This window comes from Carex rostrata, chromosome 17, assembly GCF_964058835.1.
Source record: "Carex rostrata chromosome 17, lpCarRost1.2, whole genome shotgun sequence".
Taxonomy (NCBI): domain Eukaryota; kingdom Viridiplantae; phylum Streptophyta; class Magnoliopsida; order Poales; family Cyperaceae; genus Carex; species Carex rostrata.
The window spans coordinates 9,237,511-9,262,685 of NC_135934.1; the positions used below are offsets into that span (position 1 = coordinate 9,237,511).

Genomic DNA, 25,175 nt, shown 5'->3' on the forward strand with positions numbered 1-25,175 from the left:
ACGGTCAAAACTAATTAGGCACATTTTGTCGCTCCAAATCCAATTAATATGTAAACACGCGAGAGGAAGTTGTCAGTCAAAGAAGGCTTCCATAAAATTAAATAATTGCAAAATGAGCATAGTCTAAAAATAGTTGAACGAAAGCCCCACCAAGAAACAAAAAATAAGCCCTTGCATGACTCGTGCTCAAAATATGTACACACACAAAAAAAAAGGAAAAAGACCCTAGAACTCTACAAGGGAGCATCACCATCCAAGAAACATCTCCTGGTCAATATCTTTATAAATTATACATATGTGTGCCCCAGTCTAGATTTCCTGATGCATATATAATTATATCATTCTATGCAACATGTCACTGACAGATGGTGGGCTGTGAATAAAAGGTGGGCTGAATACATGGCAGCGACTTGTTACAAGATGTGGTGCATCATACTCGACGCAAGGGATTTGTTATATTTTTATGATTATTATACCGCTTGAGAGAGGTTCTTTTTTCTCACCATACAAGACCAAGTCACCAACCCAGCGACCCTGATAGATACCGTCTTCAGTCTCACCTCTCCATCTCCATTTCCTTTTCCCCGTATAATATTTCATATTTTTCATTTCCCCTTCCTCCTTGAATAGTACTTCCCAAAACATCCATTATATACGCTGACCTCCCTCTTCCTTTCAATTCAAACCTCTCTCTTCTCTCTCTCATAAGAGAGTCATTGGAAAAAGAACAGCAAAACCAAAACCACAGCGCGTGTACGTACACTTATTTGCAACCTCACTTAGCCTCCCTCTTGGCCTCCTTTCTCTTGCAAATATAAATCATCCTCAGAGAGAGAGGTCATTGGAAGAAGTCGGAGAACATCGGCGTATATAGCACTAGCTGAAGAGAAAACAGATCTATTAATTATTACACGAAATATTAATTTGCGAGATAGATAGACATATATGTGCTGGCAACAACGGCAAGTATCAAGGAATTAAGGTGCTAAATATTTTGGAAAATGGAGATGAAAGGAAAGGTATATGTTGTGTTGGTGATGGTATTGGGCATATTCAGTTGGAGTTGCGTAGCCCTGGAGCATGAATACGGTGATGCTTTGCACAAGAGCTTGCTCTACTTTGAGGCGCAACGCTCCGGTCGCTTGCCGTACAACCAACGTGTGACATGGCGCGGTCACTCCGGCCTCACTGACGGGCTCGAACAAGGGGTTAGTATTTACTTAACTATATATTAATTATGTATATGTATATATATATATATATATATATATATCATCAAATTTGGTAAACATTTTATATATATAGATATACCTGATTATATTTATTGCAAATGTAAGAAAGTAATTGGTATAAATCAATAAATCATGGAGTTGTTTGGTCAAGTTTTGAATTTTGATATTGAATTGTATTAATTAAGAGTGTGAATGCGGAGTTAGGAAAAGTCCACAATCAAATTTGTTTGCTCCATGAACTTTGAACTTTTCAAAAAGTTTAATAAATGCAGTGGTTCACATGGAAAATACAATATATGTGGGGTTGGTTGAAATGATCATCTACGTACAGGAAATAAATCTGCTACGATCCTCAAAGAGATTGTAGGGTCCTACGATTCCAAATCCAACCTTTTATTTGTTTTAAGATTCGTGCATAAAAAACAACTTTTATGGAGATTCATAATACTTATAAAATGAAAGGTTGGATTTGAAATCGTAGGACCCTACAATCCCTTAGGATCGTAGCAGATTTATTTCCCTACGTACATACATACTTTCTTCCAAAAAAGAGGAATAAAGAGTAAACGGGTCACCCACGTAAGATGACGTGGTCAGAAATATATATATATATTATTTCTTAAATGATAATTAATTTAGTACCTAGAATGACAGAAAAAGGCATAATTAATTAAAATAAAATCAAAATGAGAATATATAGGTACGGTTGCGGGTTGCCAATCAATTTATTACAAGCTAGGCTTAGTTTGTTGGAGTGTACCATCAGAATAAGCAAAAAGAAAATTAGGTTGGTTTGGTAATTTGGTTTGAATAAATCAATCAAATCAAACAATTGGTTTGGTCGTAAGTTAACTTGTTATTGATAAAAATTAATTGGCATTTCATTCAAATATTCGTTTAGGTGGATTTGGTGGGAGGGTACTATGATGCAGGAGACCATGTTAAATTCGGGCTGCCCATGGCTTTTACGGTCACAATGCTATCATGGAGCGCCATAGAATTCGGGCAGGAGATGGAAGCCGCTGGAGAGCTCCAGTACGCGCTTGAGGCAATCAAATGGGGCACCGACTATTTCGTCAAGGCCCATACCGAACCCAATGTCCTCTGGGCCGAGGTACTAATTACTACTTGTTTTTCTTTCTTTCCCATTAACCAATTCATTTCCATGAAATGAAATGAAATGAAATGAAATGAAATGAAATGAAATTTAATCCAATGATACGTGTAGGTGGGGGATGGTGACACAGACCACTACTGCTGGCAACGGCCGGAGGACATGACGACGCCTCGCCAGGCCTACAAAATCGATAAGAACAAGCCCGGCTCTGACCTGGCCGGCGAAACAGCTGCAGCAATGGCCGCTGCATCCATGGTGTTCAGAAAAACAAACCCGCACTACTCCCATCTGCTACTGAACCATGCACAAGACTTGTTCGAGTTTGCCGACAAGTACAGGGGGAGCTATGATAGTAGCATAGAGGCTGTGAAGAGCTACTATGGTTCCGTCAGCGGCTACAAGGATGAGCTACTTTGGGCCGCGCTATGGCTGCACCGGGCCACCGGGCAGGAGGAATATTTAGACTATGTGGTGGAGAACGCAGAGTGTTTCGGAGGCACTGGCTGGGCCATGATGGAGTTTAGCTGGGACGTCAAGTATGCGGGTGTCCAGATTTTAGCTGCCAAGCTTTTGTTAGAAGGAAACTATGCACCTCGTCACGAGCGCACTCTGCAGCAATACAAAGCCAAAGCCGAGCACTACATATGTGCATGCCTTGGCAAGAACGCTGGCAACAACCTCGAGAGAACCCGCAAAGGCATGCTCTTTGTCCGTCAGTGGAACAACATGCAACATGTCACTGGTGCCGCCTTCCTACTCATGACCTACTCCGAATACCTAGCTGAGGCTGACCAAGAGCTTGTGTGTCCTGATGGGCCTGTGCAGCCCGATGAGGTTTTCAAATTTGCCAAATCACAGACCGACTACATATTGGGATCCAACCCGATGCGCACAAGTTACTTGGTGGGGTATGGACAAAAGTTTCCTAAAAGAGTGCATCACCGGGCCGCGTCCATAGTGTCATTCAAGAAAAGCGATGGCTTCATCGGTTGCACACAGGGTTACGATGATTGGTTTGGCCGATCAAAGCCCAACCCGAATGTGCTGGTGGGAGCTATCGTTGGCGGGCCCGATCGCCGAGATAGATTCCGGGACCACCGAGGAAACTTCATGCAGACGGAGGCATGCACCTACAACACGGCTCCTATGGTAGGAGTTTTTGCCAAATTGAACAGCCTACTGGTACCTGAACAAGAAATGGTACCGGAACAAGAAAATGATCAACAATCATCAAATCCAGGCTCTCAGTCTTCATAGGAATTGTAAATACAAATAGAGGATATAGGTTTTGTTTTTCTTTTTAAATTTTTCCATGATTAGTTTATTTTTTTATAACCTTTGTATCTATACGCCGGAAAGCTGTCAAATATACACAGAGTTCAATAAATCATATAATTGAATCAAGTTCATTTGCTCACCTCCTTGTACATCATTTAAAAGGAGATTGTGTTCATAGGTGCTAGAACTTACTGCACGAGATCATATGAACATGATCTAGGATAGGATGAGAATTGTTTTACTTTATTTTACTACTTGTTAATAACCGACCGGCCCAATCATCTCGTATCAATCACCTATTTACAAAATTATATTTTTTAACCTAACTACTTGCATCGAAATAGAATAAATTTGTAGCTTGCATTTGGTACCTGCTAAACCTATCTTATCTCATATTCCGAACCATTAGCAACTGAACACGACTGTGATTCCTTTATTGGGTAATAAAACTTGGGCCTATAATAAATAATAGGCTATGGGATTTGGAGTCTTTGAATATTACACTTGGGCCCTTTACAAATCGAAAGCCCGTAAATAGATTATCTGTCGCTCTAGAAGGAAGGGTTTCATTTTGGTTCATATTTCTTAATCACAATTAGCACCGAGATCTGACTCATCTGAGGCTGATGTAGAGAAGGACGATGACGCCAGATGGAATTACCCTAATACCCCTACCCTAATACTCTAAACAACTCCAACTCTCATTCTTTCTTCTACTCTTTCAATTTACCAATGGAAAAGCTCGAAGAAACGGGTAATTTTCAGAGATTGACGCGGCCAGTTTATTAAATTATTAAAAAGAGAATATCCGCGTATCTAAGGGATTTAATTATTTTGGGTTTATTTTTCTAATGGGAATCGGCGGTAATGATCAATGCTTAGAGAAACAGGGGAATATTACGCAAACAAGGGAACAAGAGCAAATTGTTTTTCATAAACCATGCAAAACAAAGTAATAAAAAAAACTAGAGGTTTTTTATGTGACGAAGACTTCGAGAATAAAAAAGAATAAAAAGTACATAAAAATAGTTCTAAACTATATCCCTAATAGGCAATAATTTATGTATATATTGTCTAGTCGGTCAATCTAAAAGTGCTAAAAACAGATCATTTTTTTTTTGAAAAATGATCAATGTTTTTAATACAAACAACCAAAACTCCGCTATTAATGTTTTTAATTAAAAAATGATTAATTTTAAGCATCCAGCTAATATGGTAATGATATACATATTTTGATACAAATTAAACGACATATAGAGAAAAACTAGGTTGTTCTTATGTTCACCAAACTCTTTTGTGAACTCAATTGTAAAACATATCATATTAGTTTCAAATGATGAATTTGAATCGTTGAAACCCATCTATCTTAAAGAGTGATGCGTCTACATGCAAAAATTTAAAAAATTTGAATTAATTTTTTTATAGAATCAAGTGGTCAAATTAAAAGGTCTAGAAACTAATTTTAATGCATTCATTTTTTTGAATATTTTTTACCACTTGACTATATACAAAATTAATTTCAAATTTTAAAATTTCCGCATGTCGACGCATTACTCGTAAGGTAGATGAGTTTTAACTGTTCGGATTCGTCGTTTGAAGTCAATTCAATAAGTTTTAGAGTGCATTTCAAAAAAAGAACTTAGTAAACTTAACAACACCTTAGTTCTACTCGACTTATATATAATAACTTAATAAGTATAAAAGAAAAGTGATAGAAAGTTCTAATACTATTTTTTTAATAAGGTTAATATGGTCCGTTATGTTTGTGCCATAATTATGCATCACATTCTTATCTTTATTTTTAAAGTCTAAAAATCCGATTTGAACTCAATGTGATATCCATATTCAAATATATTTTGAAGACTAAATTTTTATATATATATTTTTACTTTGTTTTAAATAAGTATAAAATCACTATTTAAAAAAAATAGAATACGAAAAGAACATGGCATGACATTTTAAGTTTTTAACCCTACTTGTTTTTTTCTATAGTCTATAAATTAGCAAGTCCGAAAGAAAAAAAGAAAAAGGGCCCAACGATCCTATCTACATAAAATAATAGATACGACTTCAGATGATTACGATATACGGGAACACTTTTTTTTTTTTTTTTTTTTTCAGGTTCTACCTATAAATCTCTTATCTGCGTGACTGCGTCAAATCGCCTCACACCAAATCTCCGAATTGGTTTATGCGTGCGTATCCTCTGAGATATCTCAACTTTTGCGTGACCGACGTGTCCGGTGCCTATTCGGGGTGATGTAGGGGATCAGTATTATGTGTGCTTTGAGATTCGTGTAGAGCGTATTTAAACGGTTGGAATTTTTCATAAAGTCACGCAAAGTTTGAGATATCTCAGAGGATACGAATTCATTGGTTTATTTGGGTGCTAGGTGCTAACAGAGTAACAGTGCCGTTATTGCCTCAACATGCTTCTCGCCTTCTCCATTTGATCCAAACAAAAAGAGACGACGAATATATAGACCATGCAAAGATAAGTTCTTCCACAACCACAGTTCTTCATCCTCTCTTTTTACGTGCCACACTTAATTGAAACTTTATTCAAATATGCACTGAAATGTATTACATTAAAAGAAACATCACTTGATCGAAAGCATTACGATATTTTCTCCACTTTTTTCTTCTGCTTTTATGATAAATCAAATGTCTCGAAAAATGAATGAAATTACGAAAAACTCAAATTTAAAAAAGAGGAGGGTTCAAATGCTTTCATTTTTTGTGCCTCTATTTTAAAAAACTTTAATAACTCAAAATTTAAATCTTAAAATTCAAAATAAAACCGTTGGATATGAACTACATCATTTTATCTATGCACGTGTAAAAAATTATGGCATTTCAACTTTGTTTTAGTTGTCATCCTGAGCTTGTAAAAATGTATACTAATGTGGATAATTTCTAGACGTTGATTTTTTTAACTTATTGATTATATAAAAGCAAAATCAAAATGTGATAATTTTTTATGGACACATAGAGAAAATAACATAGATCACATCTAACGGTTTTATTTTGACGTTTAAGTTTTTAAACTTTGAGTTATTTAAGTTTTTAAAAATGGAGGCATGATGGAGACACAAAAAATAAAGACATTTGATCCTCCAATTAAAAAAAAAAATACTATTTATAACATTTGTCTAGAATCACTGGTATTTTTTTTTTGTAAGTGACCTCTTAATTTTTTTTTTTTTTTTAATTCAAATCCAATGCAATACGTGATGGATACAAGGAGATTTGAGTCGTCATGTTCAGTCGGACACACATCTCAAAACAGGTCCTCTATATCTTTGACCCGATTGGGAGTATCATACCCAGTCTGATATCTAAGATATACATACTCCAGAAAGTTAAATTCAGAATACAAGAATGATTCCCCACTGAAACCATGATTCCAACTTCTCCATTAATGCAATAGCTTCCCATTTACTGCATCCAACCACTTCTCTCTACCATTTATTCTGAAAATTTCCTCTCTGCAAGCTCAAAACGTTTTGCATCTAGCTTTCACCTTTTTACAAATGCTGCTCACCAACTGTTTGAGAAATTGACTGAATGAATTTGCTTTCTGAACTGAAAATATTTCTTAAAATCAATTCCCTTTCTTAACCGGTACTATTTTCTGAACTGAAAATATCTCCTTTCACCTAATTCTTTCTCACACACCTGAGTACCTATCTAGACTTCTGAGAGATTCTTTTTTCACAAAAATGGAAATGGAAGGTAACTTCCCAATGTTGAGTAGGCAAATCATGAAAGGTTGTGTGTATCTTCCAACAAACGGGGTGTATGAATATCTGGCTGAGGGTCTCAGAAAAACAATCTCCGTAAGAGCAACCGATTGGAACTGTAATGGAGTAGGTTGTATCTGTGAGGTTCAAGCTTATCTAGCTAGTAAACATGGGGGACCCCCAGAAGCTTACACTCAAAGAAGACACTCTACTGATACTTACCGTGTTCAGCTCTCGCCTGGAATGAATAGAGAACAGGTAATAGCGGAAGGAGAGGCATGGTGTCACGAATCAGGTTGGCGAATGGAACCATGGGATATGGCTAAACAAGCTAACAATCAGCCGGACCTCTTTAAGGTACTCATCAAAATCACTCACTTCCCTCCAGAATTTTTGAATCCTTTCTTTATTGATATGGTTATAGCACAATTTGGTCAAACTATGCATATCAATGAGGAGAACTTGTGGGGAGATGAATGTACTGAACTGAACGCTAGCCTTACCTGTATTGACCCAAAACGCATCCCATACTCCACCATTTTACCGTACAGCTCACTATGGAAAGAATGTTATATTGAGATTGTGGGTTGGGAATATCTTGGGGATCCGCCGCCGGAGGCTAGATATGAACCTGGGGGCGATGAGGAGAGTCGATCCTCGTTAATAGCAGCTCATGACAAGATCCTTCTCTACACAGCACAAAGGAGCCCCGCTCCCTCATCTTCTTCTTCCAACTCTGCCACCCCTTGTCAGGATCAGGTCCATGATGGACCGGAGTCTGATTCAGTCCATCAAACACCGGTGCATACACCAACACCAGCCAACATACACCATCCCCACAACGGCTCTCTCTCGCACCTTTACCCAATCAAAGAACCTTTCTCCATCTGTCACCTCTGCCCCAAAAAGCCAAAAAATGCCAATGACAACAATACCCCCACCCCTATAGTCAAAAATAGGATATGTTGGGAAGACACAGTGAGGATACCACAGGCTGGTAATAGCAAAGGCTGGTATGCTCTTTCTGAACCCCAAGACAAGTACTCATTCAAGATAGGGGAAATTACAGTCACATGTGAGGAGTTGAAAATCAGGACCCTTTATGTTGGCTCACATGTGATCAGTGGTTATGTGCAAACTGACAGGTATGCGGTTTTCCAAGCTACTGAGCACATTAAATATTTCCATCCTGGGGCAACTCATCAAAAGCCAACTCACCCTAAAAAGGAATTTACCCTAGCACGCCTCAAAAGGCCCAAAAGAAGTTACTTGCCAGAACTAAATGACCCAAAACATTTAAAGCCCATTCACCTCAACCAACAGCTCACTACACCAACCAAGTCATATACCCCCACAAGCACTGCCCCAGGCCTTATACCACACAAACTCAAATCTATAACCACAGCACACACATCCACCCCATCAGCAACCATGAACTCCACTGATGAAGCTTTCATAGCCCAATTCGCGGCCTTAAGCTCCGATTCAAGCATATGCAAAGCTCCCTTGGTGAGGTTACCACATCATACCTCCACAAATGCAAATCTGGACCTCAGCTTACTAGCGCGTATCATCACCACCAAACAGGTAATGGGAGACCAGTTTGCGACCACCATGAAACGTGCTTGGGCGGTACGTGATCCCCCGACCTTCTCCATGATGGAACACAATGTGTGTTTGGTTGAGTTCGCAACAGAACCGGACATGCTTCGGGTACTATACAAGGGGGTGTGGAACTACCGGGGGGAGGTAGTGGCGCTCCGAAGGGTAAGAGAACAGTCAGATCTCATCAACCCCAAGGTTACTCACATAGAAATGTGGACGCAGATGCATCGCATACCGCATCGGATTGTGTCCAAGGAGGGTATACAAATAATAGCACAGAATGTTGCCCCGACACTATCACAGGTAAGTGAAACTTTTGTGGGAGGAAACAAGCACTACAAAGTAAAACTTCACTTACCTATTGATAAACCCCTCAATGACACGACAGGTGCAACCCACCCAATAATAGGTGACTTTCCGGTCTTCTTAGTATATGAAAGACTGTCCAAAATTTGTCTATACTGTTCTAGGATAGGGCATGACCACATGGATTGCCCGGATAAAATTCGAATGGAGAGTCTCTGTACTGATCCACGCTACAGCAACAGAGCTGATATGAGGGGCATTACAGACTTGCGAGTGGGCAAATGGATTAATGACTCCACACTAGTCCCAAACCAGGATACCATCACGTATCAGCCTAACCAACCACAAAATAGCACCAACAACACCATTCCACAGCCCGAGCAGCAACAACACCCTACCCAACCTGATCCCCAGCATACCACAACCCACATCCCACATCAACCAACGGACAACTCACCTTACCAGCCATCTCACCCTATGGGCATGGACCTAAATTATGCAAATCAGCAGGTATGGGCTGTAGCAGTAAATGGGCAGGACCAAAGCCCAAAATCACAACAAAACCACCAAGCCACTACTTCATCAGCCAACCCAAAAGTAAGACAGTTTGTGAATTCCATTGAGGCACGAGAGACTTCCCATGCAAGGAAGAAGCGTGTCATGGAGGCGACCCAGGTGCCGCCTCCGGATCAATTATGAATCTTTTGACCTGGAATATCCGTGGTGCCGGAGGGCCCCGGAAACAAGAATTCCTTATAAATCTCCTCCGGTCCACGAAGGCAGAGATAGCCTTCATAATTGAAACCAAAAGATCCTACAACAAATCTTCTTCTTACCTCCAAAACCTTCCTCTTGACAACTCTACCTGTGTGCCCTCAGTGGGGCGCTCGGGTGGACTATGGCTCCTCTGGGGCAATGATACCAACCTCCAAATAATCCAAAAAAATAAATTTTTTATTCAAGCAAGAATCATACCAAGTGACCAACCTCCCTGGACGCTCATATGCGTCTACGGGGACCCGCACCATTCGCATAACAGTGCACTGTGGCAAGAAATAAAACAGATTGTTCGTACGGAAAACAGATGTTGTTTAATGGGTGATTTTAATTCAGTTTTAAGCTTGCAGGAAAAGTACGGTGGAAGCTCTAGATTGAACAGCAACACAACACAATTTAGACGCTTTCTTTTTGACACAGGCCTTGTGGACCTAGGGTTCAAAGGACCTGCCTTTACATGAACCAACAATCAGCACACCTCCACACCCATCTTTGCTAGATTAGACAGAGTTCTGGTAACTCAGACTTGGTCACAAACCTTCAGCCATGCATACGTTAACCACCTCCCTCGCATACACAGTGATCACGCCCCAATCCTGTTAAGAACACAAAGCCAACCTATACCTAAACCCCAGTTCCGAACTGAAAGATGGTGGTTTACCTCTGATGAGTTTGAGACAGTTTGTAAAACAACTTGGAGTCAGGATACAAATATTACTTGGGACGAAAAAATAACTCAAATGAAAAGGGGTATACAGGCTTGGGCAAAAAACACTCCAACTCCTCAAAACCAAATGAGAACCCTCCAGCAAGCCATATTAACTCACCAGTCACTTCATCCATCCCAACAAAACCCCACACTAGAGGATAACCTGTTACAAAAATTTCACAAAGCAGAGGAGGATCTAGCTCTTTACTGGCGTCAACGAGCAAAGATCCTCTGGCATGCAGAGGGAGATAGAAATACTGCTTTCTTTCAAGCAGCAGCTTCACACAGAAGACGGATTAACACAATCAGGCATGTCCGAATTGATGAAGAAATGGTAATAACGGGTCAAGCACAGATAAGGCAAGCCTTTGTTTCTTATTTTAAGAACATTTATTGTCCTGTGCAAGATCCGCAGACCCTTGACCCAAAAGCCTACTTTTATAAGTTCCAATCTTTAGCTTTCCCACAAATTCCTGACTCAGCTCATCAATCTCTCATTACAGCCCCTTTAGAAAGAGAAATAAAAATGGTACTGGACAATATGGGCCCGGACAAATCACCCGGCCCAGACGGGATTAGTGCGCGATTGTTACAAACCCACTGGAAAATCTTTAAAGAGGATTTAACAGTGACAATAGGCCGGGCTTTCAGAGAAGCAAAGGTCCCGGACGAGTGGCTGCCCAGTTACATCACCCTAATTCCTAAAACTGAAGATGCAGAAAAACCAAAGGATTATAGACCCATCACTGTTGGGAATATAACCTACAGATTGTTGATGAAGATTGTAGCCCAGAGATTGCAACCCCATATGCGAAAACTGATCTCAACCGAGCAAACTGCTTTCCTCAAAGGACGCAATATCACAGATAACACCATACTAGCAAGAGAGATCATTCATTCCTTTAATTCAGCCGGTTATAAGAAGGAGTCATTCATGTTGAAAGCTGATGTGAATAAAGCTTTTGATACCGTTCAGTGGGAATTTATCTATGCAGCAATGCGAGCGGTTAACTTCCCTAATAACCTTATTAAACTGGTCAAATACTGCCTCGAGGCAGGAAGAGTGACGATAATGATAAACGGTCAAAAAGATGGTTTCCTAAAACCAAATAGAGGATTGAGGCAGGGATGCCCTCTCTCCCCGTACTTGTTCATTCTGGTTACTGAATTTTTGACGAAAAGTTTGCAGCTGGCGCAGATTAATGGATCAATTAGGGGAATTAAACTGGCTAGTACGGCTCCGGTTATAACTCACTCCATGTATGCAGATGACCTGGTGTTAATGGGATTAGCAAGTGAGGCTGAGGCTAAGGCATTCAAAGCGGTACTGGATGAGTTTGCGGAGTATACGGGCCTATCTATTAACCCTGATAAATCAATGATCTGGTTCAGTGTGAAGTGTGATGAGGAGTGTAGAGAGAGAATCAGATCAGTGCTTAGGGCCGCACCAGCAGGGGAAAGCGAGAAGTACTTAGGGGTCTATGTTGCACAAAACACAAATCAGCTAGATATGACACATGATATGCTGGTGAGCAGATTTAATGGAAGACTAGCAGGGTGGAAATTGAATATGTTGTCATACGCGGGAAGATTGGCTCTCATTAAGTCCGTCTTGATTTCACTCCCAGTCTACTTCATGTCCATCGCTCAACTACCAAGGAGAACAATTGATACAATTACTAGACTGATCAGAGATTTTCTGTGGGGTAAGGTTGATGGGGAACGGTACCTGGTACCGATTGCTTGGCATAAGATTTGCTGCAGTACAGAGGAAGGGGGGTTGGGGATTCGTGACTTAGAATTGTTTAACAAGTCCTTGCTCCTCAAAGTGGTATGGCACCTGGCAGAAGACCAAGACCGACTATGGGTCAAGGTCATGAAGGCCAAGTACTATTCGAGGGGTGGTTTTTGGGCAGTGAAGAACAAAACAGGTTGTAGTCGCCTCTGGAAAACGGTACAAAATCTGAAAGATTATTTCAAAGATCAAATACTGTGGAGCATAGCGGATGGTACTGGTATTCCGGCACTCAACCAACCTTGGTACGAAGGATGGGAACTGACAAGGGTGTTAACACACCAGCAGAGAGATGCCACAGTGGCTTCTCTAGTCTGCAGGAACACAACTGGGTGGGACCCGCGGAAGGTAACTGAAATAATGGGAGACAGATTAACACAAGTTGTTTTGCAGGTTATGCAGGTACCTTCGAATCACTCTTTATTGAAAGATAAACTCATTTGGCTACCGAGTAAAACAGGTGTCTACACTGCCAAGATGGGATATGAGATGTTAAAATCTCACATGCCATTGCCGGTGTATAATGCAGAAACAAAGCAGATGCTCCAGAAAATTTGGGAATGGAAGGGAGTGCTACCTCGAGTAAGGACGTTCCTGTGGAGAGCAATCCATGGAGGCCTACCCACAACAGCTATGTTGCATACAAGAATCAGAAGGGTGGATCCGGTTTGCTCACGCTGCCACATGGAGAATGAATTTCTCATGCACCTTCTCTTTTTCTGTCCTGGGGCAAGGGCAACCTGGCATTCCTCAACCTTTCCGCTAAGGGTCGAGCAATTGCCACTTGACTTCTCAAAAACACTGTTGATGATCACACAAGTGTTAGATGAAGATCAAATAATCTCATTTTGCAACATGCTATGGGAAATTTGGAAGGCCAGAAATAGTGAGATTTTTGCTGGTAAGAAAATTCCACCACAGATAATCATTAAACAAGCACGTGCGTTGACTCCACCAATACATCCGCCATGTCAGACCACAGGGCCACCTCAGGTAATACCAATTCTGATTCCATCTGGTACGAGAACGATTCTAGTCGATGCCTCATGGGAGACCTCGAAAAAGACAGGGACAGGAGTTATGTGCTTTGATGGAGGGGGAAGGCTGCAAGAGGCTCAATACACCTACATGACTGCTCACGACCCTTTCCATGCAGAGGCTCACGCTCTACTACAGGCAGTCAAACACATAATAGCTTCCCCAACCACTGTCAGATGGGTAATTTTTTCAGATTGTAAAACCTTGGTGGATGTGATTAACAATCAATCAATGGAATCCTTACCGTCATGGAAAGCGGGGACCACAGTAGAAGAATGCATAGAGGGCTGGAAAGAGGTGCAGCACTATACACAACTGCACCATGCAGGGAGGGAAAGAATGTCACAACCTCACATCTTGGCTAATGCAGCAAGAACAACTGCTCAGAGCAGCACAAGAGAAAATGGCATTGACCTCGTTAGGCAATTAGGAATTGAAATGTTTTTACTTCCTCAGTTTTTTAGTCTTGGTTAAGTAATCATTTACTTTGCTTTTTAGGATTAGTTTACTTTCTCAATTTTTAGATTCAGTAAGCAATTTCAATTTTCTCTTTAAATTTACTTCTGGTACACTCTCGTAAAGGGACTGATTATGTAATACTATACTGATACATTGTACCAACCTTTTATGCTTCAATAAATATACCTACGGGTTTCTATCAAAAAAAAAAAAAATATACATACTCCAATTTGTCTACCAAAAACTAAACTGCTTTTAGAGTCTGCTCTGAAAGAGTATGCGAAGGGAGGAAAAGTGGGCAAAAGTGAGGTGAGACATGACCGGATCTGACCGTAGCCGATTACTTGCTTTAGAACCACAAAAATTAGAGGTGACCGGAGGGGGGGAGAAGGTTAGTTGGAGATGGAAAAACAATGGCAACTTCTCAGTTAGATCCATTTATAAAATCCTTAATTTTAGAGAAATCATGCCAATACATGCAATGCCGTGGTGGATCATACCTATACCTGTTAAGATTATGATTTTTATGTGGCTTACTCAAAAAATAGGATTTTAACTACTGATAACCTCAAAAAGAAAGGGTGGGTAGGAGATGCCAAATGTCAATTTTGTCACCAACCTGAATCCATAAATTATCTTTTTGTTACCTGTCAGTTTACCAAGCAAATCTGGTTCTATTTGGGATCATGTCAAAATGTCAGCATTAATTGGACTAAGTTTATGGACATCATTCAGTTTGCACAACAACTCCCCCACCAACACAAAACAACTTTCCTTTTGGTATTCAGTGCAGTCTGTTGGACTTTGTGAAAATATAGAAATGATATATGTTTTCGAAAAAATCGGGTACACAGATCATTTTATTAATTATTTCTCTTGTACATTATTGGTCAGGTAAAGTGAAACCAGCTGTTGCATTATTCATGGCCTTGTGGCTTCCAGATGATTTGGATGTCCTCCCATTGACAAGTTGGCACCCAATAACACTGCTTTTGATAGCACTGGAGGAGATGGTTTTGGAATGCAAATTGTGCCTTATGAAGAATAGTGTTAGAAGATGGTCTAAGGCTGCAAAGCCAAAATTTTGTGTTTACTCATATTAACCTCAGTCCCATTGTGTGGATTAGTCATAAACTTGTTTGTGTGAATTTGTTAGGCTACTGTCTCATGCTAGTAGTAGGTCTTGACCAAGTATCTTTGTTGTTCTGCTTTAACGACTTGTGGTGGTATCCAGGCATTATCCTTACGTTATGTGGATATGCTCTTTTGGGTTGAGTTTGTTTTGATTAGGTATTTTGAACTCAAGGTTGTAAGTAACTATGTTTTCTTTTAATGGAAAGTGGACTTTGGCCTTTTAATCATTTTTTTAACAAAGGTGAATTGAGTTGAAAAACTAAAGAAAAACTCAGTGATTATGTAACCTTTAAACTAGAGTGTAAAGGAGATGTAAGTCACTAGTTTTCTCATCTCCCTTCACTTCCTTTAATTATCATTAATGTATGGGTTCTCGAACATGTTCTTAGTAAATTCAATTTAGACTAAATATTGAAAGCATTAGCATATATATGTTGAATAAAATAGAGACGGTAACTAGTGAGGAAAAATAGAATTTTTTTAGTTACCATCTTAATATTTAAAAATTCTAACTTTGTTATTGATATTTGAAAAATTAAAAATTTATCACTTACATAGCTTTGAACTGTGCATGATTTGGAAATCATGTGTACCTCATAACTGTGCACTGCAAGTTATATGTATCTTCAAACTGCACTTTGAACTGTGCATGATTTGGAAATCATGTGCACCTCGTAACTGCGTACTACAAGTTATGTGCATCTTCAAATTGCACATGACTTTACAATCAATTTCAATTAAATAACCATATGATTTCAATTAAATAACTATTTTTAACGATCCCACTAAAATGACACTTTAGCTAAAATAATTGAACAAATAATGTGGATCCCGTCAAAGCAATCTAATCAATTGGATCAAAACAATAAACTATTTTTTTAGTGGGTCACACCAAAATAATTTTTACTAAATTATAAATTTTATTGGAGCTCATTAAACTTTGTTCTTTGTCACGAATTAATCACTCAAATTTGATTTATCTCAATTAAGTCACTGAACTTTTTTTTTGTCCCAATTAAACCACTCTATAACCTTTATATCCAAAATACTAAGGGTATATTTGGATGAGAGCTAGAATAGCTAGAATAGCGAAATTTGAGAATAGTGAATAAGAATAGAGAAAAAATAGTGATTTTTAGATTAGTGTGAAAATGGTGCTATTCGGATTAGTAAAAATGTTGTTTGGATTGTACATTTGAAATAGTGAATAGTTGTAACCGATAAATAACAGTGTTAACAAGGTGTTAATTAAGATGAAATATAGGCAAATGGGGTCTTAAACGAATTGTCACAAACTCACAATAGAGAAATAACATAAAGTAGTGTCAATTTTGTAATTTCGGGAATGTGTTGACGAAAATCCGAGAAATAATCATTTTTCCCTCTCTTCACATTTTCGAATAGTAGCTATTTCAAAATTTACAAGGAATAGAGAATATCAGCTATTCTAACTATTCCGAATAACAAAAATGTTGTTTGGATGCACATTGTTATTCCGAATAGCCGTTGTTCTATAATAGCCTCTATTCTTGACATATCCAAAGTCCAAACATATCCTGACATAATATGCCCATTCCATCCAAAATGTTAACGGAATATGCTCATTCCATCCAAAATACTTACGGAATAAGCATATTTTGTTCAAAAATACTAACGAAATGAGAATATTCCATTAGCATTTTGGATGAAAAAATCATAGAGTGACTTGATTGGAACAAATAAAAAATTAAGTGACTTAATTGAGACAAATCAAATTTAAGACTATTAAGCTTATTTCATTGCATAAACTTAGATTACAAATACCCAATGTTGGTAGCCTATTAGATATGATCCAACAGCGCCCCTTGTCTTCTAAGTAAAAGAGACCACTAAACAATAACAAAAAAAAGATGTCCACAAAATATAAAGTTCAAAATATAGCTGATTGCAGTCAACAAATATAGCAGTTTTGCAAAATATAACAAGAGACAAATCAAATTGAGTGATCGATTCGTAACAAAAGACAAAATTTAGTGATACCCTTCAATTTAATACGGACAACAACTAACTTCTTTTTAAGTATTAGTATAATTATTATGCACACCTCAAAAGATGTGTGGGTAGTAAATTTTTAATTTTCCGAATATCGATGGTATTGGGTAATATTTTAAAAAAATTCCGGATATCGATGGTAGGATCGGAATTTTGAAATATTAAGATGGTAACTAAAATAAATTTTGGGAGGAAAAATGCCGCAATTTTTATTTATAGGAAATACAAAAATAAAAAAATATCAAAAATGAGAATGGTTGCGAAAAAATTTCAAAAACAGGAAGGCAGGATCGGCCGATGGCGTCCCTGCGGGACGCCATGCCAAACCTCAGCTCTGAAAAAAAAAATATATATTATAGTGGGATGCCATGGCATATCCCTCTTCAAATCTTAAAAAAATATATATATATTATAGTGGGACGCCATAAGCCATTCCAACCAACAAAAAAAAAGTGAGACGCCATAAGCCCATGGCGTCCCATATTAATTGTTTTGTTTTGTTTTTTTTCCTGTAGAATTAAAGTTTGGCATGCGGATGCCATGGATCAATCCTGCATTCCTGTTTTTGAAATTTTTCCGCAACCGTTCTCATTTTTAATATATATATATATATATATATTTTTTTTTTCTTTTCCTATGAATAAAAATTGCGGGGAAAAATAACTAGAAACAGTGCCAAAATTTTTATTAATAGAAAAAAATATTAATTAAATATCGAAATTAGAGGAATTACGGCCACGGGCCGTTACGGTTTATCACGGCCAGATTTAGACCTTAATTATCTAACTGAACCGGACGGACAAAAAACCGAAAAAACCCTATCCGTTATGGGGTAAAACGGCCTATGTCCATGATGCGCCATAACGGCCAGAGAAAACAATTAAAAACCAGGCCGAAAACGCTAAAGAGAGGAAACGACGGGTGAAAGGGAGCGTTTTTTTTAACGGGTGGGACCTGTCGGTGATGGCCCATCACGGCCTGGTTTTAATTGTTTTCTCTGGCCGTTATGGCGCATCATGGACATAGGCCGTTTTACCCCATAACGGACAGGGTTTTTTCGGTTTTTTGTCCGTCCGGTTCAGTTATTAGATAATTAACGGTTTAGTTAGATAATTAAGATCTAAATCTGGCCGTGATAAACCGTAACGGCCCTTGACCGTAATTCCTTATCCCGTTTTTTCTATTTCTAAAAAAAATTCAAAACCTTCATCTAATCTCGATATTTAATTAATATTTTTTCTATTAATAAAAATTTCGGGAAACAGTACTGTCCATTTTTGGCTAAAAAGGAGCGCAAGCAAAGCGTAAAACCCTGGGGCAACTCCCGTTGTATTGTTACTTGATTCAATTAAAGGCAAGACACGCAGCACAACACAAGGTTACACTGATCTACTCAGCTACTCTCTTTTCTTTTCTTTTTTCTCAGAACATAACCCCGATCTAAAAGTAAAGTTCCTTCCCCAATGGCGACGGCTGTGGCGAACGGCGGTGCCAAGGATCCGGCGACCACTCGCGTCATGTCGGTGTACAGCGAGGTCCAGACGAGTCGTCTGAACCACACTCTTCCCCTCCCCTCCGTCCTCAGAGCCCCATATGCCATGACCGACGGACCTCCCAGCTCCGCCGCTGGAAACCCCGGTATGCAACTCAAATCCGGATCTGAATCTCTCTCTCTCTCTCTATCTATCTCTAGGTCGGTAGATCGGATTTGTAACTGCTGATTAGTGAGGTCTTAAGCTGGAGTTTATCTCCATGGTGCTGATTTCTTCGTTTAATTTTTCAGCTTGGCTACTAGGTTTTAACCGAGCTAGCTAAAGACTTCATTCAGGATTCTAATCCTTAAAAAAAATCTAAGATTATTGTCGAATTCTAATTCACCAGGGTTCTCACTTCTCAGTCTATTAAATTTGTCAATTAACCAGATCCATATCCTAATAAAACAGACCTCTTATCTGTGGTTTTGAATCTGAATTTTGGACTGGTTATTACGTGTGATAACAGCAAGTCTTCACTTTTTTATTTTTATTTTTTTATTTTCTCTTCTCTTTGCAGATGAGATAGCAAAGCTCTTCCCCCACCTGTTTGGACAGCCATCAGCCAAGCTTGTGCCGGCCAGTGACAGCTCTGCAGCTCCGAGTGGCCCCCTCAAGATCGGTGTTGTGCTTTCTGGAGGCCAGGCACCAGGAGGACACAATGTGATCGCTGGAATCTTTGGTGAGCCTTTTCATCTTAATGTGATCAACACAATCCTTTGTGGTGCAGTATAGTCATAATATAGTATCAGTTTCCAAAAGATGGATTAATCACATCCCAACCCAGCCTCAATATAACCCATCTTGATTTGTGCAAAAACTACCAAATAATCCCTGGTAAAATTAAAAAAGTTAAAACATGATAGAAGTTGATTAATTTAGTAGAAGTGTGCTTGATCAAAATGGTATACAATTTCAGTATGCTAATTTTGGTTTATGCTCTAGATAGGCGGCTACCACTACCTAAGATTTAGTTATTATCTTAGCATTTTTCTGAATTACCTTACTGTTACCTGTAACTTCTCATACCTGTTAAGTACACATTCTGCTAGGTAGGTTAACCTTCCCTCTGTTCTAGAAATGCTACAGTTTTTATTTCTTGTGTTGCTTAGTTATGCGAGTTGTTTATTTTGGTTGAGTGTAATGGCAGATTATTTGCAACAGAAGGCAAAGGGAAGCACTGTATACGGATTCAAGGGAGGTCCTGCTGGAATTATGAAGTGCAAGTATGTTGAATTGACTCCAGAGTTTGTGTACCCGTTCAGGAATCAGGTAACCAAGTTAGCAATCTATTTGAGCTGTGTTCTGATTTTGTGATTTAATTTCGGTTCTAAATGAGTCTTCTATTTTCTAATAATTCTTTGTAACAGGGTGGTTTCGATATGATTTGTAGCGGAAGGGACAAAATCGAAACACCTCAGCAGGTACATGTTGTACTTGATGCATGCGTCTGTTAACATTTTTTAATATTTCACGTTGTTACTGTTTGGGGAACCAGAAAAGAGACCTTATTGTTTTATGTTCATAAAAATCACTATTGCTTACCTCGTTGATTCAGTTTAAGGAAGCTGAAGAGACAGCAGTGAAGCTTGATCTTGACGGGCTTGTTGTTATTGGTGGAGATGACTCAAATACAAATGCATGTCTTCTTGCTGAGTACTGCAGGTAGAATTCCTGACTGCCTATGGCTGTAATATTGCTTATAATTTATTAGGATCTAAATACCATTGCAATAGTGGCGGCATAGATTTTAAAAATAATTTCAAAAACGTAAAAGGTATAAGAATAAGAAGAGTAGTAAAGTGACTGTGGTTGAGTTCTCTTTTTGATGTTTATCTGTAACAAATTAATGAGTTACAAAATTCTGAAGCCATGTATCGAGTAGAAAATTGGGTAGCATATGTAAGTTGCTGAACCTTTCAATATATCTCTTCTATTGATAGGTCAAAGAACATGAAGACCCGTGTAATTGGGTGCCCGAAGACAATCGATGGGGATCTAAAATGCAAAGAAGTTCCTGCAAGTTTTGGATTTGACACTGCTTGCAAGGTACTATATATGTGTGCATATTGTCCCTAGTTAAAATTTGGGATTTTAATGCGTACAAATACTTTTTCCAGATATTTTCAGAGATGATTGGAAATGTGATGGTGGATGCACGATCGACCGGGAAGTATTACCATTGTAAGTTACCTATACAATATTAAAATTAGAATTAAAATTGTAGTTATTTACAATTCTATGTTTTATACTATTGTGGACAAATATACCATCTCTACCTATCTGATGATGTTTGACAAAGTAATCCAAGCCATATCACACGTACTTTCGAATATTGAATTATTTAATAAGTTCACTTTTGTACTTGATGGAAATTACACTTAAAGTTAAGTGCGAAGACCAGGTTTAGGATCTAGTTGATATATGGTTTCTATCTAGTATTTGCCTAAGGTGACCCTAACGTCACATCTATATGCAGTTGTAAGGCTCATGGGACGTGCAGCTTCTCACATTACACTTGAGTGTGCCCTACAGACACATCCAAATATTGCTATCATCGGTGAAGAGGTACTCTTCCCTAATGATCTTTTTTTGTTTTTCTGCATCTATTGCAGATAATTGGACTATTGCAACATATGTCTTAGGTATTAATACACTTTTCCCTTATTAAAGTGGTTTAAAATGGAAGGAATTTTGTGCTCCATTTGTCATGTTCTTGGTGTATGACAGGCCATATTGTTGTCAAATCTATTTTTTGGTCGTTTATTATTTCCTTATTTGCAATCTGTATCCAAAGTACTATGCCTTAATTTCTCAACCAAGGTGAATTTTGATCGTGTTACAGGTGGCTACCAAGAAACAAACACTTAAAAATGTGACAGACTACATAACTGACATCATCTGCAAGCGTGCAGAGCTCGGCTACAACTACGGTGTTATTCTTATACCAGAAGGTCTAATTGACTTTATTCCAGAGGTAAATTTATAAATGATGCTGATGGTATTATGTCTTTCTTATGTAAAACTAAAATTACTTGAGCTTTGTGGGGTTTCTTTCACTATAAGCCTAAATCCATGAAAAGATTGGGTTCGCAATTTTGGTGAATGTCTTTTCCCTTTTTTTTTTTTAATAATGATTAATTTCAGGCATGACCAGTAAAATGTCAAAATAGAATGTTAGAATGTCTGTTCCCATTTTTTCCTTTAATTATGATTAATTTCAGGCATGACCAGTAAAATGTCAAAATATGTTAAGTGCTGCAAAAGATGCATGTCCTGTGAAAAAACAAAATATTTTCAAATTGCTTATCCTGTTTACTATTTGTTCCTGGAGAAACTAAGGTTAGTTTTGCTACAGAAGGGGCATGTTAGATATCTCTTGTTTTTTTTTTCATGTAAATAATGTGATATTGTTTGCATGGTAGGAGTATTCATCCATTTAGTAATTGTTTATTTATGAGCAGGTCGGATTGAACTTGGCTTTGATTTGATTTTAATGAACATGATTTCGAACTACATTTATATCTGTTTAGTATTATTTTTATAGGTGCAAACACTGATCTCAGAGTTAAACGAAATCTTGGCACATGATGTTGTTGATGAGGCCGGTGTGTGGAAGCAGAAACTGCAACCAGAGTGCCAGAAGCTGTTTGACTTTTTGCCACAGGCGATCCAGGAGCAGCTTCTCTTAGAAAGAGATCCTCATGGCAATGTTCAGGTAACCATAAGAACCATTAATTGTTGTATTGCTGCTATATACTGTGGTATTTTTATGGTGTAACCTTTTTTTCAGTGTTAAGTTAACCTAATTCTGGTCAAATGCAGTGGATACACAATTAATTCAGGTATTGATGAAATTCACTTTTGCCTCAAGTAGTAGCAGTAAGTGAACAAGGAAAAAAACGAAGTTGTCAGGAAAAAGAGCCAAAATCTGGTGAATACAAGGCAATGTCTACACGGACATGTCAGGAGTCTAGTACATATACCAGTACTTGATCTTGCTGAATTTGTCCTCAGTGCAGTAATTATACACTGGAAATGACTTATTGAATACTTTTGCATTATATAGGAACATTATTGATTAATGATTTGTATTATTTTCTTTTGCTGATTAATGTATTCATTGATATTATCTTTCAGGTTGCAAAAATTGAGACGGAGAAAATGCTCATCTCCATGGTAGAAACAGAGCTGGAGAAGAGGAAGGCAGAAGGGAAGTATGCTGGTCATTTCAAGGGCCAGTCTCACTTTTTTGGGTAAGTTGGTCCCACACATAAAATCATTGTACTTCTGTATATATCACATGTATGTGATCTTATGCAGCTTATGGTAAGTTTATTTTTTTATATATATGTGTGTGTATATATTCAGATACGAAGGGAGATGTGGCATGCCTACTAATTTTGATGCTAGCTACTGCTATGCTCTTGGCTATGCTGCTGGTGCTCTACTCCATTGCGGCAGGACAGGCCTCATTTCTTCGGTATTGCTACTTACGACCAGCTTGGCAACTTATATATATTTGATGGATTAAAAAAATTAAAGCTTTTTTTCAGAAATTTGATGGATCCTGATGCTGGTGCTTCTACCTTTTTGTTTTTGGGTCAAATATAGGTTGGAAACTTGTGTGCTCCTGTAGAGGAGTGGACTGTCGGAGGTACTGCATTGACTTCCCTGATGGATGTCGAGAGGCGGCATGGTATATTCCATAATTAATCATACTCATGCATTTTTAAGATGTATTTCTTCTGGTTTGTCAAGTGCACAATGTGCCTGTCTGTCTAATTTTATTCAAATTTTATTTCTTAAAAAAAATCATTTAAATTAAATGTTCTTTTCCCTCAGGCAAGTTCAAGCCAGTGATCAAGAAGGCAATGGTGGAGCTTGATGGTAAGAATATATATCCACTGTTCCTATTTTTCTCGGCATTGGTACACTTTGAATTTTAAAACTGCTTACTGATTTATTTCCTTCTACAAAAAAAATGTTTCAGGTGCACCATTCAAGAAGTTTGCATCAATGCGTGATGAATGGGCAATCAAGAACAGATACATCAGCCCAGGTATGTTAGCGACGATAATCAGTGAAAATGTTTGAAACCCCTCAAGATGACTATAAAAGAGGCTCTGTGTTTGTGTATAGATCCTCTCAATTAATTGTATATCTGTATAAATCTGCCTTCTGCTATGAACAGATACATCAGCCCAGGTATGTTAGCGACGATAATCAGTGAAAATGTTTGAAACCCCTCAAGATGACTATAAAAGAGGCTCTATGTTTGTGTATAGATCCTCTCAATTAATTGTATATCTGTATAAATCTGCCTTCTGCTATGTTTCAGGTCCAATCCAGTTTATGGGCCCAGGTGCCAATGACGTGAACCATACGTTGTTACTGGAACTTGGTGCAGTTCAGGCTTAAAGCTTATCTTGTTGAACTGAACTGATGTTCTTTTTTTCTTCCAAGGACGAAATTACCTAGTTTTGCAGAACCGGGGCTTTGAATAAGTTTTGTTCTTGGGATTGTTTTCTCTTTCTTTTTAGTTTGTTTTAGTAATAGTATGTTGCGATTATTGGACAATAAATAAATGTTTTTAGCTGTTTGTGTGAATTCATTTATTTAGCTCCAGCTCTGTGCCTGTCGCCTTGTTTAAACTTTGGCGATCACTTCTAGCTTTTACATTTTGCTTGCGATGTAATTCTCTTTGAAATCTCACGGCGCAGTAGTCGTAAAGAATTTTCGAAGATAAAATTAAATCCTATAGACGTGCTTATTTCGTAAAGTGAGCAGTAGCTTCTCTTCTTTATCACAATTGAGTACTCTCTCGTTTTTATGGCTTTTCTGATTTGCTTTCCCCTTCTTTAAACCCTAGTTCAACGGCAATTTTTATTTTTCTCGATTCTCACGGATTGTATATTTGCTGGAGAATATTAAGACCCGTTCACAAAATTTCAATGTAAAATTATACCTTTTTGTTTCTTTTCTATTGTATTTGAATTAAGTCTTCTATCACCTCATTCCGATCAAGTAATTGCAATAATAATTATAAATACACCACCTTGTAATGATTTCTAAAATCTTAAATTTGTCTTGAACCTTTGAATTGTTAGTTTGTTACATCCATGTTACGTTGTGTGTCCAAAAAGTAAACGAAGATTGGAAATCGAAGTATTTCATAATTGTACAATAAAGTAATACATAATTGCTCGCTTATTTATGACCTAACGACAACATTCTATGGTCCTGTTAAATTTTTAGCATTGAATTTAAACGGCCTTCTAATGGATGATTACTAAAATTTCAAATTAAGTAAATTTAAAATGCATGTCCAATTTAATTAAGAAAAATATATTAATAATTTTAGTTTCTTTTAGTTTAAACAATATAGTGTTTTTTTAAGTATTAAATCCACGTATCAT

At 38.1% G+C, this 25,175-nt stretch overlaps 3 protein-coding genes across 3 annotated transcripts; all 3 read left to right on the forward strand.

Moving 5' to 3' along the window:
• Positions 1–650: 650 nt before the first annotated feature.
• LOC144568285 (endoglucanase 7-like) lies at positions 651–3,758 on the forward strand. The gene is made up of 3 exons (XM_078318579.1): positions 651–1,208; positions 2,134–2,346; positions 2,461–3,758. The coding sequence occupies exons 1-3, from the start codon at positions 1,002–1,004 to the stop codon at positions 3,604–3,606; spliced, it is 1,566 nt and encodes a 521-aa protein (XP_078174705.1). The 5' UTR covers positions 651–1,001; the 3' UTR covers positions 3,607–3,758.
• Positions 3,759–10,852: 7,094 nt separating this feature from the next.
• Positions 10,853–14,074, forward strand: LOC144568100 (uncharacterized). The gene has a single exon (XM_078318330.1). The coding sequence runs from the start codon at positions 10,853–10,855 to the stop codon at positions 14,072–14,074; it is 3,222 nt and encodes a 1,073-aa protein (XP_078174456.1).
• Positions 14,075–18,471: 4,397 nt separating this feature from the next.
• Positions 18,472–24,370, forward strand: LOC144567977 (pyrophosphate--fructose 6-phosphate 1-phosphotransferase subunit beta-like). Its single transcript, XM_078318184.1, has 16 exons — positions 18,472–18,862; positions 19,277–19,438; positions 19,907–20,028; positions 20,127–20,180; positions 20,315–20,421; positions 20,700–20,805; positions 20,877–20,940; positions 21,236–21,324; positions 21,602–21,733; positions 22,304–22,474; positions 22,897–23,012; positions 23,128–23,239; positions 23,371–23,455; positions 23,602–23,646; positions 23,750–23,818; positions 24,098–24,370. The coding sequence occupies exons 1-16, from the start codon at positions 18,688–18,690 to the stop codon at positions 24,175–24,177; spliced, it is 1,689 nt and encodes a 562-aa protein (XP_078174310.1). The 5' UTR covers positions 18,472–18,687; the 3' UTR covers positions 24,178–24,370.
• The last annotated feature ends 805 nt before the right edge of the window (positions 24,371–25,175 follow it).

Coding starts and splice junctions, on each gene's coding strand:
- LOC144568285 (XM_078318579.1), top strand. CDS start 1,002: ATGGAGATGAAAGGAAAGGTATATGTTGTGTTGGTGATGGTATTGGGC. Junction 1,209..2,133: donor CTGACGGGCTCGAACAAGGG/GTTAGTATTTAC, acceptor ATATTCGTTTAG/GTGGATTTGGTGGGAGGGTA. Junction 2,347..2,460: donor CCAATGTCCTCTGGGCCGAG/GTACTAATTACT, acceptor TGATACGTGTAG/GTGGGGGATGGTGACACAGA.
- LOC144568100 (XM_078318330.1), top strand. CDS start 10,853: ATGAGAACCCTCCAGCAAGCCATATTAACTCACCAGTCACTTCATCCA.
- LOC144567977 (XM_078318184.1), top strand. CDS start 18,688: ATGGCGACGGCTGTGGCGAACGGCGGTGCCAAGGATCCGGCGACCACT. Junction 23,647..23,749: donor GGCAATGGTGGAGCTTGATG/GTAAGAATATAT, acceptor AAAATGTTTCAG/GTGCACCATTCAAGAAGTTT. Junction 23,819..24,097: donor GAACAGATACATCAGCCCAG/GTATGTTAGCGA, acceptor GCTATGTTTCAG/GTCCAATCCAGTTTATGGGC.